Here is a 20740-nt window from a genome sequence, read left to right as displayed (position 1 = left end):
CTGTCTTTGTTTATATCACTGGTGCTTGACAGGGAATAGACTATATAATAGGATGCAGAAAAGTACCTCCAAATTAAATTGCACTTGACCCAGCAAATTAGCACTTCGCTTGTGCTATTTCGCCAAACCCACTTGCGCCTAGATTTAGTGCTTGCTTGCACGAAAATACCAAAAACTTAATGTACATGCCAATTGACTTTGCATTTATGACTTCTCAGCCTCACACGAAAGGCCTACAGTCCGTTCTCTAACCGGCTGATGCTCATAGCACACAAAACTGGAAAACTCGGTGTAAATCTGATCGGCCATTCAACAGCACTTATGCAAGTAGATGCACACAGGACATTTATCAGTCCGCCTGGAAGCCAAGTTGTGTTCACAAGATTCCACGTTAATAAATCGATTTTGATGAAATAATCATAGAATTTGCCCAAGTTTGCCAGGTTTGTGAAATCTAATCATATTCAGTTTCTTTTAGAGGCATTTTGCAGAAAATGAAGCAGATATCTGTGAGCAGAGCTGGATTTGCTGCTTTGTTTACTTGGTTATATCTGTGAAATTTTCTATAATGAGGTTTTCTGTGCTGTACTTATATTCCCTACACATTTCAGCTATTCTCCCATGTGTTTTATGTGCAGAGACTTGCATGCCATTTATATAAATTATTTTTCCCCCAATGTCATTCTTTTATTATGGTATGATTCATCGCCGATAACCTCGCAAAACTGAATGTGATCGGTTGCCTAACATGGGGCTAAACAATGATGAAAAGAAAAGATGGCTTTTCTTGTCTAAATGGGCAGTTCTTGGCCAATTGAAGCTGCTATAGAGCCTAGACCTATGCTGAAGACATAGGTCTGGCTACACAAGACAACTTATGACTTATGAATGGATAGCACTGCACTTAGCACTAGTGCTTTTAAAATAGAGCCCTTTGTAGCTGAAAAATAGCTGTAAGTATTAAGTCCAATAACAGAAAAAAGTGCACCCTTAAATCTCAAGATTATCTGAGAACTGTTTTCTGCTCAAATTGTAATGGCAATAATATGATTAAAAATGTAGGAATATAATTTTTGGAAATCCAATGTTATGGGGTTAATGCTCTTCAAACACATCAGCTAAAATTGCTGGCCTTGGTTTTTACCTTTATGGAGTCCACTAGATCCTGAACCAGGAACAGCCTGCGAAGCTCCTTCATGGTAGTGTTGACATACAGCTGAGTTTTATCCACATACTTACTGATCTGATCTGCTGACAGAGTGATCTCTACCTCCAGATATGCCCTGAAAGATAGAAAAGTTATCTGTTAATATAAAATGAATCCTTATTACTCAGACACTGTTTGTCTTATTAAACCACATTTTTCAGAAACCTGAGAGCTTTTCCACTAACAAGCTACATTTCCCCACCTAGTAGCAGTGTAGCATGACAAAATGCATCAATGTTCATCGATATATTTAATGTAATTTAGCTACTTTTTGTTTGTAGCGTTTCTTTTTTTTTTCTTTTTTTTTTCTGACTGTAGTCCTTTAAATAACAATTAGCTACAGGAAACTACAGTTTCAAAAGTGCCTTCCCAACACTGTTTACATCTCAAATGTAGAATACATTTTCATACAAATGGAAGGTTTGACTAAACTTGAAAGGATGTCCCTCGTCGGTTTTCTGCACTGCCTGCAGGACTGATTTGTAGACTCGGAAGCTGATGGTGGCAGAGAGGACAGCCAGAGCGAGATACGCTACCACGCTCACCACACTGAACTGGGTTAAAGAGAACAGCAGCAGCAACATGCTGCCGAACACCAGTCCAGACTGCTTCAGATCCCGCCAGTGTAACAGATCTACCACTGAAGAGAAAAGAGTGAAAGAATGTATAAAAAAGGTTAAACAATTCCACTGTTACACTAACATTTCAGCACGTGCCTGGTTCGTCAACATCCACACAACCAGTCACATTTACAGTATCATGTCCACACAAACACACATGCTAACATTTTGTAAGCCTCTCTTCACTTGGTTTATTTTAACTCAGGAATGCTGCTTTGTAAAACAATGGGAACAAACCACTTACATAGACATCTCAAATTATAGGCACCATTAAGCATACTACTGTTTAGTGATCTTGTCATGCAGATAGCTATCTAGTTACATAATAATGTATAGTATAATCATCCATTATTTGTAGTATCATTGCTTCTAATGGCTATTAATATTACATTAAGAATTCCCATGTGCATGTAAAACCTATTTCCAGAAGGAACAGTCTAACCTTGGGACTATCTACACACCTGTCTATCTCTCAGCACCTGCCGTCAAATTATATAAACCTAACCATCTGTGGGTGTGCACACTGTACGTACTGGGTCATTTATTGGTGTTGGGAAAAAAGACAAAACTAACAGCCTCTTGATCAGAAGTGTTGTCACATAATGGCTGGTGCATACAAACATTCACTGAGCCATGAGCCCTCGGTATACCAAATGCATTAAAACATTTAATTTTGCTGTGAGTAGGTTTTAGCCCATTGTAATGGAAGGACCTTCTCATTCTTAGACTGCAGATTTAGTTTAACATACAGTGGAATGTTTCCTGATATTCTGGCATTGGTAAGGACTCAGGGGTGACACCGCCTATGTTCATCTGGTTGTGACAGTGATGTAAGGTAAGACCAAATAGAATTAAATTAAATCTTTATTTATTCGTCACAGGACTTGGGTAATGGAATTTATTTCCATGACTTTCACATGACATCGCCATAGAATTTCACCATCTTAAGTGTCTTGCTCAAAAAGAAAGGCAGAAAGGTGTCAACTCAAGGACTGCACGTTGCTGGGTTAAAACCTTCAACCTTTATGGTTACGAGCCCAGATCAAGGCTCAATCCCACCAGACGTACATCTTACAAACCTCAAGATAACCCAAAGCAAGGCCCTGGTCTCTCACTCAACAAACAGTTGATAAATAAATCAAAATGTTCCACAAAGAGAAACTTCTTATATCTAACCTAAAACTGAAACTCTCCAAAGATCCCAGAAACGAAATTAAACATTATGGCTTCCTTACACTTCCACAGCAGAATCAAAAGCTGTATGGATTCACCAACACCACCATCCTTCCAAGAAAATCTAACACATTTACTATCCCTCAATTCTATAAGAATGCATACTTTTGTAACAAATCACTGAGTGTGTTTACAAGCAATATGCAGATAACTACAAAAAGTCAAATATATATATAAAATCAGACAATTAAATAATTATTTATTTTTAAATGAGACATACATTCATCTTATAATTTGCTTTTGACACCAAAAACATAGACACAATATGGTCGGTAAAGGTGTTTACATACACAAAGTGAAATCAAAGTAACAGAAAAAAATATATGTGTGCCGATCAGTGTATGCTAAAACAATTTACGACCATACCCTGATAAAGGAAAACTGTGTAAAGCATTTACATGATCTTAAACATTGCTGGCTTTTTAAACATAGCTGATCATGCAGGCATGCTCATTGCCTAGAATAAAAGGTCCTTTTCAATTACAATATTTTTATACCAAACATTTTATTTGACTTATTTACTTTATTGGTAGAATTATAGACTTACTAAAATTATAGGTAGAAGAGTTTAACCCCATGAGCACCACGGATCCATATGTCTGAGCATGTGTGCAAAACACTAGGTCACAGCTCTAACAATACCAAATAGGTTTAATGCAAGTGTGAGATGGTGGACAGGTTTCATGCAGGTATTTAAGACAGTACAGCTGTGCAAGATAGTAGCAGTCTTGCTGCTCTGTCTGTTGGAGAGAAAACATGTACACTAACTTTGGCCAATTAACACATACTGGAGATGACACAAGTAGAATTGTTCACTTGTTGCCATGAGAACCAATAGATTCCGAAATCTGAATCTTCTTTTTAGTCTCTGCAGCAACCAAGAGCTTATTGTAGCTGTTGTATTTTTATTTTGCACCTGAATCTTAACACCTTCAGTTGTTGCTTTGGAAAAACTGTACACACACACTTCACACACACTCTCGCTAAAGCTGGTCTGTCACACTCTGGTGTGTGCATGACATCTGTAGTCCCCTGTGTGATTCTCCCATTGGTCCTATGGTGCTAAATTTAGCCTGGCAGAGCTTAGAGGAGGGCAGAAATATCTGCCATTTTTATCTGGGATTTTTGCTTGTAACCAAATCCAGGATGAAGACAGCAGCAAGTACAGACTGATCAGCTCTTTCAAAATGACATACACAATCAATTATTCATAATTCTGATGGAGTCAATAATAAACCCACAAAAAAGCAGCAAAAACGTAAAAGAAACCCTTCTGTGGTGATAAACTCACCTGATCTGAGAAATCATACAGTCTGAACTCATAAGGGTCCCTTTAAACACAAGACTAAAAAAAACAGCAGCATTCACACACCTTCTCACATACAACTGTGAAATCGCTTCATTAATTTAATAAGTCTGAAGTATAGACATTAGACTGTAGTACGGAATTACTGTTTCAGGTTGATCAATCACAAATAGACTCTAAAGAGCACAGAACTGATCAGAAACAGTTACATCTGAAATGAACTCCAACATTACAAGAGATCTCTGATTTTTTTTATGCTAAAACAGAGAGAGAGAGATACTGACCTGAACCACCCATGACTGCAAACAGCAAGAAAAAGAAAGAGAGAGAGAGAGAGAGACAGTGAGTGGGAATGCACACAAAAGGAGAGAGAGTGAAAGGGATAGAGAGAATAAGAGGGAGGGGGACAGACTCATACTACCATTGGCAAATATGGGACACACACACACAAAGGCTTAAGCATACCAGGTGAAAAATGGCCTAGACCGAGGCAAATACATGCAAAAACACAATCCTTTCATATGTCCTATGTGATGAGTGTGTGTGTGTCTGAGAGGAGAAAGAAAGGGGCAGCAGCAGTTGCTATAGATACAGAGTTCCAGTTTCCCTTACACACATTGCTTAGGGGGCCAACTTAAAATAAGAATGTCGGAGGGTAATTATAGCATCAGAGATCCACATTCAGCATGGTAGCCATGCCAACATTATACCCAGCCTTTCACTTCCTTAGGTAATGGCTATGGGGAAGGCCCAAGCCAAGGGGTCAAGGTTTGTCTAGTTAGCATGGTCATAGTCTAGCCCCTGATGGTAGATGCCATAACTTCACCATCTGGGACCAAAAATAATCTTTCTCCACTGACGGCCATTCAAATATAGCCATGTATTCTAACTAAATATTTCATAAAATTGTAGTGATGTTTTGCCAGTGCACATTTTTGGAGCATTCTTTTTTCCCCTGTCACAGATCAGGAAAGACGCTAGTGAAGGGCTTAGGACTGGCCGCGTTATTGTGACAAGCAACTGCCATTGAGATGAATGGGAATACTAACGGATAGCTTTTTCCAAGTATTATTTATCTTCTTTATTGGGACAGTAAGCCGATATCAGTCAAAAGGGTTTACAAAATATGTTGTATTAAAGATTACATACAAGTTATGTTAAAACAATAGTATTTGAGAAACTGATGGCAAGTTAGCAATGGCTCAGTCATCACTCTAAATGTAGCCACATCATTGTTGCTGCATGCTGTCACATTATTGTGCCAGTTTAGGTGTTAATTAGGGTTGGTGATGGCTTATTGGTTTATGATCTGGGCTGCTGACATAAAAATAAAAAAAAATAGGTGACCCAGGCAGTGACTGGAGAGTTAATGAGATTACAATCCTGGTGCTCTATTATTTTGCTTTTTAAGACTACAGATTGCTCCAGTGACAGCTGGCCCTGCAATTACAATGCTGTAAATCACTTTTAAATGGAAGAATGATTATATATATATATATATATATATATATACACACACACACACACACACACACACACACACACACACACACACACACACACACACACACACAGTTCATTCAGAAAGTATTCAGACCCCTTAATTTTTTCACATTTTGATATGTAGCAGCCTTATGCTTATGTTTTAAATTATAAAAAACATATTCACATAAATCTACACTCCATACTCCATAATGACAAAGAAAAAACTAATTTTTGATAACTTTGAAATAAAAAAATATATACAGGTGAAACTCGAAAAATTAGAATATCGTGCAAAAGTTCATTAATTTCAGTAATTCAACTTAAAAGGTGAAACTAATATATTATATAGACTCATTACAAGCAAAGTAAGATATTTCAAGCCTTTATTTGATATAATTTTGATGATTATGGCTTACAGCTTATGAAAACCCCAAATTCAGAATCTCAGAAAATTAGAATATTACATGAAATCAATAAAAAAAAAAAGGATTTTAAATACAGAAATGTCGGCCCTCTGAAAAGTATAATCATGCATATGTACTCAGTACTTGGTTTGGGCCCCTTTTGCATTAATTACTGCCTCAATGCGGCGTGGCATGGATGCTATCAGCCTGTGGCACTGCTGAGGTGTTATGGAAGACCAAGATGCTTCAATAGCAGCCTTCAGCTCTTCTGCATTGTTTGGTCTCATGTCTCTCATCTTTCTCTTGGCAATGCCCCATAGATTCTCTATGGGGTTCAAGTCAGGCGAGTTTGCTGGCCAATCAAGCACAGTAATACCATGGTCATTGAACCAGGTTTTGGTACTTTTGGCAGTGTGGGCAGGTGCCAAGTCCTGCTGGAAAATGAAGTCAGCATCTCCATAAAGCTTGTCTGCTGAAGGAAGCATGAAGTGCTCTAAAATGTCCCGGTAGACGGCTGCGTTGACTCTGGACTTAATAAAGCACAGTGGACCAACACCAGCCGATGACATGGCTCCCCAAACCAACACAGACTGTGGAAACTTCACACTGGACTTCAAGCATCTTGGATTGTGTGCCTCTCCATTCTTCCTCCAGACTCTGGGACCTTGGTTTCCAAATGAGATGCAAAATTTGCTCTCATCAGAAAAGAGGACTTTGGACCATTGAGCAACAGACCAGTTCTTATTTTCTTTAGCCCAGGTAAGACGTTTGACATTTGAAGCCCATGTCCAGGACCCGTCTGTGTGTGGTGGCTCTTGATGCAGTAACTCCAGCCTCAGTCCAGTCCTTGTGAAGCTCCCCCACACATTTGAATGGCCTTTTCCTGACAATCCTCTCCAGGCTACGGTCATCCCTGCTGCTTGTGCACCTTTTTCTTCCACACTTTTCCCTTCCACTTAACTTTCTATTAATGTGCTTTGATGCAGCACTTTGAGAACATCCAACTTCTTTTGCAATTACCTTTTGAGGCTTTCCCTCCTTGTGGAGGGTGTCAATGATGGTTTTCTGCACAACTGTCAGGTCAGCAGTCTTCCCCATGATTGTGAATTCAACTGAACCAGACTGAGAGACCATTTAAAGGCTCAGGAACCCTGAGATAGCTTAGCTGATTAGAGTGTGACACTTTGAGCCTACAATACTGAACCTTTTCACAATATTCTAATTTTCTGAGATTCTGAATTTGGGGTTTTCATAAGCTGTAAGCCATAATCATCAAAATTATATCAAATAAAGGCTTGAAATATCTTACTTTGCTTGTAATGAGTCTACATAATATATTAGTTTCACCTTTTAAGTTGAATTACTGAAATTAATGAACTTTTGCACGATATTCTAATTTTTCAGTTTCACCTGTATATCACATTGACATAAGTATTCAGACCCTTTGCTATGACACTTGACATTTAGCTCAGGTGCATCCCATTTCTCTGGATCATCTTTGAGATGTTTCTACACTTTGAATGAAGTCCACCACAAATTCAATTGATTGTACATGATTTGGATAAGCACACAGACCTGTCTATATAAGGTCTCACAGCTGAAAATGCGTATCAGAGCAAAAACCAAGCCATGGGGTCAAAGGAACAGCCTGCAGAGCTCAGAGACAAGATTGTGTCGAGGCACAGATCTGGGGAAGGCTACACAACTTTTTGAGCAGCACTTAAATTTCCCAAGACCACAATGGCCTCCATAATTCTTAAATGGAAGAAGTTTGGAACAACTCTTACTAGAGCTGGCTGCCTGGCCAAACTAAGCAATCGGTGGAGAACGGCTTTGGTAAGAGAGGTGACCAAGAACCCGATGGTCACTCTGATTGAGCTCCAGAGATCATGTGTGGAGATGGGAGAAACTTGCAGAAGGACAACCATCACTGCAACACTCCACCTATCTGGACTTTATCTATCTGGCACAGTGGCCAGACGGAAGCCTCCCCTGGGGACTGGTCTGGGTTGAAGGAAAGCTGAATGCAGCAAAACACAGAAATATCCTTAATGAAAACATGGTCCAGAGCGCTCAGGACCTCAGACTGGGCCAAATGTTCACCTTCCAACAGGACAATGACCCCAAGCACAAAGCCAAGACAACACAAGAGTGACACGTGAATGTCCTTGAGTGGCCCAGCCAGAGCCCGGACTTGAACCCAATCGAATGTCTCTGGAGGGACCTGAAAATGGCTGTCAACCAATGGTCACCATCCAACCTGACAGAGCTTGAGAGGATCTGCAGAAAAGAATGGCAGAAAATCTCCAAATCCAAGTGTGCAAAGCTTGTCGCATCATAGCCAAAAAGACTTGAGGCTGTAATCGCTGCCAAAGGTGCTTCAACAACTGAGTTAAGGGTCTGAATACTTATGTCAATCTGATATTTCAGTTTTTTCTTTTGAGAAAAAAAAACAAAAACATTTTAGCACAATGTGAAAAAAATGAAGGACTTTCTGAATGCACTATTATATATCAAATTGACATTTAAATGAAACATAAATGAAAATGTTTACATGGACACCAGAAAGTGGTGTTCCCATTTACATGCAATGTATAAGAGGGTTTTCCCTCTTACTTAAAACTTCGGAATTCCCCCATGTATGAGCGCATTTACGTGAATGTGAGGGACAGCCGATATTCCATTAATTGGCTGAATCAGTCTACTCTCTCCTCGCCACCAACAGTTGATGTGTGGTGAGCTTACTGGCGCACTATGGCTGCCGTCGGATTCTCCAGGTGGATGCTACACTTGGAGGAGAGTCCCCTGTTCACTGTGTAAAGCACTTTGAGTGTAGTATCAGAAAAGCACTATATAAAATGCAACATTCATTCATTCATATTTTACCTTGTTGTGTACATTGTTTTTACGAACTCCTCCCAGACTGTATGTCCGATTTGCTTAAAATTTTGCATGTCAGATCTCGAGACACTTATGAGATTTATTATGATAGACAAAAACATTCTTGAGATTTATTATGATAGACCAAACCATTCTACATGCCAAAACGGACGCGAGGCTTTATCTTCGCTAAGTGTTTGTGTATTGTCACGAAACATGGTATATGTCATCACATATTTTGGTGTGGGCTTGGTTGTCTTGTGCTAGTAGCCAATCACCCAGATCACCTTAGCAGCAACACTCTAGAAACCATTTATAACACCTCTTGTCACACAATTATTGTGGAGTTTTGCATTGGCAATATCAGTAAATCTAGTTACAGACAACAGTTTCAGATGTAAAAACAACCATACACATGAATACTGTTGTTTTACAATTTCAAAATTCAAACACTTAGACAACGCAGTTCCTATAGATAGACAGTACTGCATTTCTGCACTCTCTCCCAACCCTCTTATTTGGGTGGACATTTCAAATGTGCCTGTAATTCATTTGAAAGGAACAGCCTAGTAAACTAATCCTCTCTGTTCCTCATCCCTTTATTGAAAATATCCTTTTTGTCCTTCTGTCTCTCCTCCTCTTTGTTCCTCTCACACTCTCCTAAGTATCATGGGTGCCTGTTTAAGAGAATGATGTAATCAGGATGGGTGTGACCTTGTTGCTATAGTGACAGCCTCATGCAGTGCTGCTGCATCGGGAATTCAACATAAAAACAGCCTGAACTCTGTGCCATGACAACCAGAACCTATGTACCGAAACAGCAGGCTTTCCATATCAGTATTACTCCGAAACAGACAGACCACCTGCCAATCCCCCATCCCAATACAGCTCCCTCCCTTCTCTCTTTGTCCCACCAGGGCAGAGACAGAGGGGATGACGCTATTCATGCAATTCTTCATGCAATTCGCAAAACCAGCACCTGATAACAGGCCTGTAACAACCACAGACATAAGAGGGGCACGTCCCCCACAAAATTCAGATTAGTGCGCGATCAAATAGGAATTTGAATGTTGAATATATGGTTACATCCTTGCTTGATAATAACACAAATAGTAATCTAATATTTACACACAATCACACATACACAGCAAGAAAATCTACAATACAGCATCAAATAATGTATAGGGATAAAGGGATAGTTCACCCAAAAATAGAAATACTCACAAAACCTGTATGACTATGTCATGGCAAAATTTTAGCTTTAGTAAACATTCATTTTCATTTCAGCTTTTTTTTTTTTACATACAATAAAAGTAAACAGTGACTGTGGTTGTTTGCCAAACATATCCTTTTGTGTTTCCATGGAAGAAAGAAAGTCATACAGGTTTGGAACAACATGAGTATGAAAGTATTAAATGTCAACATTTTTCTTTTCGGGTGAATTATCGCTTTAACATCCACTATCACACACACACACACACACACACACACACACACACACACCCACACACAGTCTGTACCCAGCCCCCTCCAGCAGCTCCAGGTACATTCTTTCTTCCCTTTATCCATGTTTCCCCTCTGTTGTTTCTCTCTCTGCTTTCACGCTTCCCTTTTCCTTTTGCTGATTTTATGTCTTCCCGAGACCCTCTACCTGACACGTCCGAACGGCATGAATGGCCAGAAGAAAGAGACAGAGCGGAGGAGAGACTACTAATGCTTCTAAATCACACAGACAGAGGGACAGAACGAGAGAAAGAAGAGGTACTGATGGATAACACAGTAAACACTGCAGCCTCCACCGCAGAGAGTGGATTGTACCATATGCGATGCCTGGGGCATGATGGGGGGAATCAGATCAAAAAGGCCCCACCCTGTTCTCCCTCCCCCCACAAACCTTATACATAAACATATGCACTTGTCATGTGACATCAGTGCCATTAAGAATAGCGTTATTATTGTCTCAATAAAAGGGTGGAGTCTATTACAGTATGTCAGCATAATTATTTTTGGATACTTCACAACTTCTGTGTGGGCAATGTAGTTCTGTAATGTAATTCAGAATTTTGGAACAATGGTTCTGATGCAAACTAGAACAACAAATAAATGCACTGTCTGTTATTTCAGTGGCAAGAAATGAAGCAGTGAATGCATAAATGTTTCAGCGTATATACTGTTTATCTGTACATGTGAGTCAATTTGGTAGTCATTGATTTTATTCTTTGCTTATTCATTTTCATCATCATCCTTTTGTGTTTCCTGTAGCATCTTCCCTCAAAGGGCTCGCCATGGTAGCAGCTTAAACTCCCTGCCTCCCGCGTTACTATGGCTACAGGCTGATCTGTGCTGTGATCCAGATTTATAATGAACTGGCAAAATTGCAATCGGTGAAAAGCTTTAACATTACAACATTAAAAAAACAAATCTACACCCTTTTACATAAAGATCTGGGGTCTTTATCATTGGAGAGATTGTGAGGATATGTTCTAATTTAATCTAAAAGCTTTGTTACATAAACATGCAGTCTTTATCACCCTCTGCAGGCTATCTAAAGAAGAGCTGCTAAAAATGCGTTGACCTCTTTTTCCAGCATTCCAGAACCTTCAGTTCCACTCACCAGACAATGCATGGTATATATACTGTATATGTGTATAAATGCAATGCACAACATCAAATATACATAAATCTGCAATACAATATCTATACCTTCTGTTAATTTATCTGTAGTTGCCTGGATGCAAAAATGTAGGGTACATACAAACAATTTCATTAATAGATAATCGCAACTGCTTTTTCTTCAAACAAATTGTACATACAGAAACACTTCACGATGCCTGTAGCATCATATTTGCATGCATAACCCCCCTTTAACAAGTGGATTATATAAAAATACTGTTTACAACAACCTAAAAAGTCTACACAAGCTTTTGAAAACCACTTCATCCAAAATACAGTTCATTTCTTTCTGGTCTAACACACCACTTATGTTTATTCCTCCCACCTCAGTCCATTGTCACGATTTCAACAGTGCTTTCAGGTTTACATAAACACTGTGTGCTTAAAAGGTGGACTCTGTAATTAACAGGTTAGAAAACTATCTCACGTTTGCAATCAGTGTTCAAATAAAAAATACCCTTTAAATGTGAAACTTTAACTTAACTCAGAAAAGTTTTAAAAAGTAATGGACTAAGAACTTTTAGATGAATGTACACCATTAATTGTGTACATTTTTCTGGTAGCTTTTTGTTATTTTGAAGTTATGCAATAAATACATGACAGGTTTGTTCACCACTAGAGGGACATTATCCCTTTAAATATTCTGGGTTAAGCACAAGTTAAGCTCAATTGACAGCATTTGTGTCATAATATTAATTACCACACAAAAGTATTTTGACTTGCCCCTCCTTTTCTTTAAAAGCAAAAATCTGGTTTACAGTGTGGCATTTACAATGGAAGTGAATGGTGGCCAATCCATAAACATTAAAATACTCACTATTTATAAATATAACCACAAGATGTAAACAGTATGCATGTTAACATGATTTTAGTTTGATAAAATTGCATACTAACCTTTTCTGTGTAAAATTATAGCCATTTTTACAACTTTCTTGCCATGCTGATGTAATGTCAACAAACCCTAAAATGACTGTAAAAATTACAAATTAAACAAAACCTAAAGCTTAAATAATACACAAATTAAAACAGAATAAATAATGTAAGTGCTTTTATAAAATTATAAGCTTCACATTTCTGCCTTTAAACCCTTTTGCCCCATTTACTTCCATTGTAAGTGCCTCACTGTAACCTCAATTATTGCTTTTTTTTTTTGCTTTTGTTTTTTTTCCAAAAGGAGGGACGAGTCAAAATAATTTTTTGTGGTAATCAACATTATGACACAAATGCAGTCGATTGAGCTTAATTTAGCCTCAATCAACCTTGGTACCGGAGAAGATCTTTCATTGGGTACGTCTCAATCCGCTCCCTAGTTCAGTAGTCAGGGCACTTATCTGTGAGGTGCCATTACTAGGGCTGTCTCAATCGCAAAATCATTCCAGTGCACTAAACTTTCGATCCCTAAAAATTCCCAGAATGCACCGTAAAATCCAGAGCATTGTTGCTCACTATGTCCCCTTACCGGAAACGTCGTCATGTCTTCTGAATCTTTCAGGTCATTAGAAGATGAGCACAAGTGTAAAACTATGAATTCAAAGCCTTATTTTGTCTTAAAAAGAGATACGTTTTTTATTTTATCATATTTGTTTGTCCATAATGACCATGAAAAGGGAAACAATCTTTAGTTCCTTTAGTAATATTTTTCAACGTGGGTCTCCCACTTCAGGTCCTGTGAGATGGTAGTGGCCAGGAACCTGAATGAGGCAATTTGGGGTGGGGGGTCAGGAGGTGTTGGTATTTGTGTTAAGTGAAGGTCAAGGTGGGTGTGGGACGTGAGACTGGACTTTTCAAATCTACAGTATAACACATTCAAGTCATCAGCCAGTTGTTGGTTCCCTACAGTGTTGGGGGATGGTGTCGTGAAGTTAGTAATGTCTTTCAGGCCTCTCCACACTGAAGCAGGGTTGTTTGCTGAAAACTTGTTATTCAGCTTCTCAAGAGTAGCTTCTTTTTGCCACATTATTTTCCTTAGTCAGTGTGATTTGGCCTGATTATACCAGATTATCATTCCCAACTTCTGTAAGCATCTTATTTGGCATGACGAAGCTGTCTGAGCTTTCCTGTAAACCACTGTTTGTCATTGTTGACTGTTAAATAAGTCCTAGTATGAATGCACATATCCTCACAGAAATTGATATATGATGTCACAGTATCTGTGAGTTCATCTAGATTGGTGGCTGCAGCTTCACTCCAATCAGTGCAGTCAAAAGCAGGCTTGTAGTTCCAGCTCTGCTTCATTGGTCTTTATTACAGGTTTAGCTGATTTAAGTTTCTGCCTGTAGGTCAGAAGAAGATGAACAAACAGTGATAAGAGAGGCCTAAAGCTGCTCTAGGGACAAAGTGATATGCATCCTTTAATGTTGTGTAGCAGTGGTCCAGTATATTTCTGTCCCTGGTGGGGCATGTAATGTGCTGTCTGTATTTTGGCAGTTCACGGGTGAGATTGGTTCTGTTAAAATTGCACAGAATAATAATAAGGGTATTGTTGAAGAATCTGGGTATTGTTCTGTGTCTGTGATCTGATCAGCCAGCTGTTGAGCACTGCATTCACGCACACGTGTGGAGGAATACAAACATTCACCAGAATAAATGAGGAAAACTCCTGCGGCGAGTAAAAAGGCACATCTTCTTTAACATTTTTACATCTGTAAAAACACGTTCCACCGCCTCTCGGTTTTCCAGTTAACAATGCGATCGACTCTGAATAGCTGAAAGCCCAGCAGATGTAATGCGCTGTCCGGAATGGCTTCACTCAGCCAGGTTTCTGTGAAGCACAAGGCAGCAGAGTTTGAAATGTCCTTGTTTGTATGGGTGAGGAGATCGTAGTTCGTCCGTTTTGTTAGGAAGAGAGCAGAGATTCACCAGATGAATACTCGGCAGCGCTGTTCGAAGCCACGATGACGGTGCTTGACCAGCGCGCCGCTCGCTTCCCTTGCCTGCGTCTCATAGCACGTTTAAACAACACAGCTGCGCCTCAGACAATAATGTCCAGAAAACTTCTGAATAGTCAAAAACTGGGAAAAGATTGTCTGGCATGTGTTGCCGAATGTTCAGCAGTTCGTCCCAGGCAAAACTGATTGGAAAACAAATTACTAAATATTTTAGTACAAACGAACAGGACAAACAAACAAAAATAACAAAGGAATTGGAGAGCTCCACACCGAGGTAGCCATCTGCGGCACCATCTTCACTAGGTTGTACTTCCTTCACCAGTTGAGGAAGTTCAACCTGCCACAAGCGCTGCTAATACAGTTCTAATCAGCAGTCATTGAGTCTGCCCTCTGCACTTTAATAACTGTCTGGTTTGGTTCAGCTAGGAAATCGGACATCAGAACACTACAAAGGACAGTTCGGACTGCTGAGTGGATTATTGGTTGCCCCTTGCCCTCCCTTCAAGAACTGTAACTTCCAGAGTGAGGAAAAGGGCTGGTAAAAATCTCTCTGGACCCCACTCACCCTGCACACTACCTTTTTGAACTGTTGCTTTCTGGCCGACACTACAGAGCACTGAGCACCAGAACCATCTGGCACAAGAACATTTTTTTCTATGCTATCCAGCTCATGAAAGGTTAAAACTATACTATAATTATGTGCAATACACTGCCTAGTCAATTATATTATTTACTGTATCCTACCTCTTCTGCATTACATTCCCTTGCACTGTATATAACAGATTTGTATTTCTACATACTATATGTATATTTTTGTCTAATTGTGTATTTCTATATATACTTCTATTTCTATTCATTCTTTATTTTTATTCTATTGTTTTATTATCTCTGTCTTGTTGTTGTATTGGTTGTGCACTGGAAGCTTCTGTCACCAATACAAATTCCTTGTATGTGGAAGTATACTTGGCAATAAAGCTCATTCTGATTCTGATTTAGTGTTGTTACAATAATGTAAAAAATACACTCCTTTATACTTTTATTTCTTTATGTAATTTAGCTTTTATAATAACATTGTGCGTTTGAATATCTACACGACAGTGTCATTTATATCCATGTTGTTGTAAAATACCAGCTGTGGTATTTTAATGCGCAAGCTCATATAGTGTCGCAGGTGATTAAGTCATAAGTGTCCCAATGTTCAGTGTATGATCACCCTTGCCAGTGCCCGAATTCATGTTCCCGATGTACTGTTTCATGACATAGGGAGCTAGGGAGCAGATTGAGATGCACCCATTGTCTTTTAAACTAGATGATCTTTAAGTTGTTTTAGAGCTGATACTGTGATATACTGGGCCATAGGTTTTATTAAACAGTTTTTTTATTGAATGTGTTCACAGATGGCATTTGGTGACTGCTCAACAGACAACAGCTGGTACTCCTACAACATCACTTCACACTCACCTCCTCTCATCACACAGCTGTCAGACACCAGAGGAATTGAAGTTCTATCCCTGTCCTAGCAAGGTTACAACAATTAAGTTTATAATTTGAACTTTCTAAATCACAGATAATCTGTGATAGAATTGCTTGGAAGAACAGTACCTCTAGAGCCTCTTACCTTTCTGTCTGTTGATGCTCTGGAAGAAGGGTAGAGCTGCCTCTTTCTCTGTGGAAGTACTTTCAGTACTGCTTTTGCTTTTGATCTCCTTGTCCTGACTTGGCTCCAGAGTTGCTGTAGATGTTCCCATTACTGCAGGCCTAGATTTGGTGGACCAGCTGTCCTCTGGTTGCAGCTTGGGCTTCTCAACAGGGGCTGCTTTCTCCTTTTCCTTCTCTTTCTCTTTCAAGGTACTGGTTGGGGGTTCGGGGAAGGGAGAGGCTGAGGCACAGGAAGATGTGATGGGTTTAGAGGGAGTAAGGTCTGAAGTCAGAGAAGATGTTTCAGGATGTTTTGGAGCAGAGTATTCCTGTTCCCGCTTGGGACTCTCCTCAGAAGCGGATTCGATTAGCAGGTCACTGTCGAGCTCTGCCTCCCTCTCCTCTCTTAGCAGACTGTAGAGCGGTGGGTTGCTGGATTGACCAAAACCACCCTTCGTACCTCCAGACAGCTCAAATGGGTTACTAGCACTCACCTTGGTTTGAGGCTTGTCAAATGGGTTGCTAGCTTTATCAGTGATAGATGTGTAGCTGGTCTGCTCAAATGGGTTGCTTGGTTGGCTGAATCCACCTTTTGCTGGTAGAGTCTTGGATGTCAAGTCATGTATTGGTGAATCAGATTCTTCAGCCACTTGCTCAATCTCTGAATCTCCAGACTCATCTCCACTGCATTCAAGTTCTTGCACCAATGGGGAGGAAGGTTTAGTGGTGCCCTTCATGTTCTGGTCTCCTGGAAGATTGGAATGATAAGTGGTGATGTTAGAATCTTGGGTGGATCTCACAGACTTCATTCCTGCAGGCTGGAATAGAACGTCTGATGGAGATTCTCGGCCTGAAATAAAATTGAATGAAGAAATTAATGCAGTGTAACCAAAATGGAGGAATTGAAGAAATACTAAAATGAAACTGAAAAAGGATAACAACAAATAAATGAAATACTGAAATAAACTGCAATATTAGTGTGACAGGGCCACTGAAGACACTGAAGTGGACAATGTAAAATTGTTAATTATTAGGGTTGCAAACTAAGAACCAGTTCTTGTTAAGAGATGTTTCCATTTTGTAAGAAATAGTGGAACCTTATTATTTTCATGACTTCCAGTTCTATTAACGATTCCAGAACGTGCAATTTTCTGATGGAAACGGAATGCCACGTGTTAGCTCTTGCAGCACTATTCAGTGGTGGCACAACCCTGCTACTGAATCTACAGCGATTCTCGAACAAATTACTCTTTTGTGCCAATTCCTGAAAAACACTCATAAGACCCAGTTCTTTTTACAGAGAGACCAGTTTAGTGTGGTTCCTGAACAAATTACTTTTATGAGCCGATTCATTTTAGTGAGTCAAATTCACTTATACATCAATTGAAGAGGTTACTGAATTTATCCTGCTGACATGCAAGATATAACTTTCAGTATGCAAACAGAAATAAGAACTGTTACTGTGTCATGTAATGTTTTACTTAAAGTTGAAGTGTGTAACTGTTTCCAATGTTAAAATCAGTTCTCCTATACCAGCTTAATATGTATAGAAAACTATAAGTAAGCCATTTGAAGGTAAATGTTCTTGACAACTGTAAACACTATGTCTCTGTGGCACAACAAAATTTGCTCTGTTTGTTTTGAGAGGCCCGTCCAGCCCGACAACAACAATGACTCAAACAATGGTGTGAGTTTGGGGTGGGACTGTTTGAAAGCAAATGTTTATTTTTACAAATCCGTTCGGTGGTTCTAGTGATGCAGAAATTGCACACTTGTGAGATTTAATTAGGCAGTGGATTTTCTGACTGGTTGTTCATATGACAATTACTTTTGTTGTAATCAGTGGAATTTTATAATAGAATAAATGCATGAAATACATTTTTTTGTTTGTTTAGAAATTAAATAAAATACATAGTTAATAATAATTTTTTGATTGCATTTTTTTGATTCTGTGTATGAACAGAGAACATAAAACATAAAGAATTGTATTAAATGCATTTCAGATTTTTTACTGTAAAAAGATTTTCTGCTCTGTTGAAATCTGAAATGATCTCATCATTTGGCAAAAGTCTTCTGAGGGCAGTAATACAATAAGAGTTACACCTATTTATTCCAAATAATTCTTCAAAATTCCTCAAAAGTATACTCAATAATGGAAACGTTAAGGAACTTGTTAAGAGAAATCTAGCCCTAAATCCTTACAATTCCCATTCCTATTAATTATTCAGAATAACCTAATATTCAGAGTAGTGGCCGAATAATATGGATTCTTCAATTCTTAAGTGTACAATTTCTGCTTCACCCAATGAAAAAATAATGACTGTTTTCAAACAGGTTTCATAAATACTACCCCCCACCTGCCATTGGTCAAACAAAAAGATAGTCCTGCCCCAAAATAACAACATTGGTTGATTCATTGTTGCTATATTGGCCAGGTCAGGGTACTCAAACTGTGCAAACTGAGTTTTGATAGGGCTACGAACCACAGTGCTTACACTTTATGGGTAAATCGGCCAACAAATTGCTTATTTATAGTTATCTCTTAATATTATGCTGGTATGGGATTAAGTATTTTAATACATTTGGCCCCACCCAATCCTGAATCCTAAATATGGTGCATTACGTTGATCTGCTGTTCAGCCCACTACCTATGGAGGGATAAATTACTCAAAATTAAATCATTAAAAAATATTTAAATGAATCATTAAATACATAATGAAATCATTAAACCACTATAAAATCATTAAATTAATCATTAAAATACAGATAATGCTCCAATTAAAATAGATACAAACAAGTGCTAAAATTATTTACAAAAGGATATTTATTGATTTATTTAGTGGTTTAATTATTCATTTTAAATATTTAAATAATGATTATATTTTGAGTAATTTGCCCTCCATAGCTATTATCATACATTATTAAATTTTGTAAAAGTAATAACACTGAAACAGGTGAGTCACAGGTGGGAGGGATCTACCTGTAGGGGAGTGGTTAGGGGAGTGGTTAGCTGAGGAGGCCGCACTGTCATCCTCTGGTTCTGATAGTGTAACCGTGGGAAGACCCTGCTGACCAAGACTGAGCACACTCTCTCTCTCGGACACACTCCCTTGTGGAGACATTCTCATTGGCTGGGTTGTAGCAGTGTGGGACTCTGTAGTCACAGTTATCTTCACAGGGCTGGCACTCTGTGGCGTTTCCATCCTGCTATACGATCGTAAATCTGCCATCTCTTCGTCCGAAGGATCCTCCACATACGGAAATGTGTGTTGCCCGCCCGCCGATCCCTTAACATCCTTCACCTCCACATTTTCAGATCCAAGAGGGCTCTTCTCCAAATAGCGACCCAGATCGAAGGGGTCATGGCTGGATTCTTTACTTTCCTTTTCTTGGTTCTTCGGCTTGAAATTTTGAATATAATCTTCATCTTCGTTTTCATCATCATCGTCGTCATCATCTCCATAGACACACATGGGAGGCTGCTGCTTATTCTTGGCACTTCCAAAATCAGACCGATCATCACCCATGTCCATGTAGCTGTAGTGGTCAGGCTTGTGAGAGCCCTGTAGGGTCGTATGATGGTCAGAGGGGTCTCCCGGTGTCATGCCGATGCCAGAGTCGGTTCCAGTGGGAGCAGGAGGAGAACGGTTGCCCTCGGAGGAGAATAGAGAAGTGCCATCACTGAAAGGATTGGAGGAGGACTTAGAGGAAAGGAGAGAGGTGTATAGATCCCCCTCTCCTGGGGATGACTTCAAAAACATGTCAGACAGAGATTCACCTAGAGAGAGAGAGAGAGAGAATGAAAAGAGAGAGAAAAGGTTAGGGCACAAGGAGAGACGTCGTTCACTATTGCAGTTGGGAATCGAGAACAGGTTCTTATTATGGGTGAATTTTTTTTTTGAATGACTTTCATATATTTGTATATTCGTGTATCAATGGCTCATGAATCTTTGCATTCTTCCACCGAAGCTAAGATACTCTGACAGTGATTCATAAGACTTAAATCAATGTAATTATAAGCCACTATGCAGAAAAATCCTTAGTAAAAACATATCTGCATTTGAAGATTAGTTGTAAATTGTTTTCTTTTATTTTGTTCTTCATTACTGAGCAGTTGTCCATTCATATAAATATTCAGAACAGAGTTTTGTTGTAATAAATGGTAGGCCCTACTTCAGTTTAAAATGCACTACAGTATGTTTCCAAAAATAATATTGTTTTTGTTTTGTATCTTTGTTAAGCATATATAGTTGGGGGTTAAAAAGTACTAAAATTAACTGGAATCTGAATTGGAAGAATAACCAGGATTGTTAAATTCGAATGATTCCCATTCTAATCCATTATTGATTTATTTCTTTAAAGTTTAATATAATTTCAATTAAATATACACATACTGAGCACCCCAT

At 39.0% G+C, this 20740-nt stretch overlaps 1 protein-coding gene across 3 annotated transcripts in view; it reads right to left on the bottom strand.

The window, feature by feature from the left end:
- Positions 1–20740, bottom strand: part of rtn1a (reticulon 1a) — a 38072-nt gene that overhangs the window by 5031 nt on the left and 12301 nt on the right. The window contains exons 2-5 of one of the 3 annotated variants that reach the window (XM_052151059.1): positions 19315–20112; positions 16315–17184; positions 1640–1847; positions 1145–1283 (exon numbers count right to left, since the gene is read on the bottom strand). In XM_052151059.1, coding sequence (XP_052007019.1) covers positions 1145–1283; positions 1640–1847; positions 16315–17184; positions 19315–20112 — 2015 coding nt within the window. Of the gene's footprint in view, positions 1–1144; positions 1284–1639; positions 1848–4650; positions 4800–10655; positions 10945–16314; positions 17185–19314; positions 20113–20740 lie in introns of those variants that run through there. The other 2 variants (XM_052151060.1, XM_052151061.1) reach the window with 2 other exon arrangements.

Source organism: Xyrauchen texanus, chromosome 20 (assembly GCF_025860055.1).
Source record: "Xyrauchen texanus isolate HMW12.3.18 chromosome 20, RBS_HiC_50CHRs, whole genome shotgun sequence".
In the NCBI taxonomy this organism is placed as follows: domain Eukaryota; kingdom Metazoa; phylum Chordata; class Actinopteri; order Cypriniformes; family Catostomidae; genus Xyrauchen; species Xyrauchen texanus.
The sequence above is the reverse complement of the archived record's forward strand: the minus strand, read 5'-3'. Positions and strand labels throughout refer to the sequence as shown.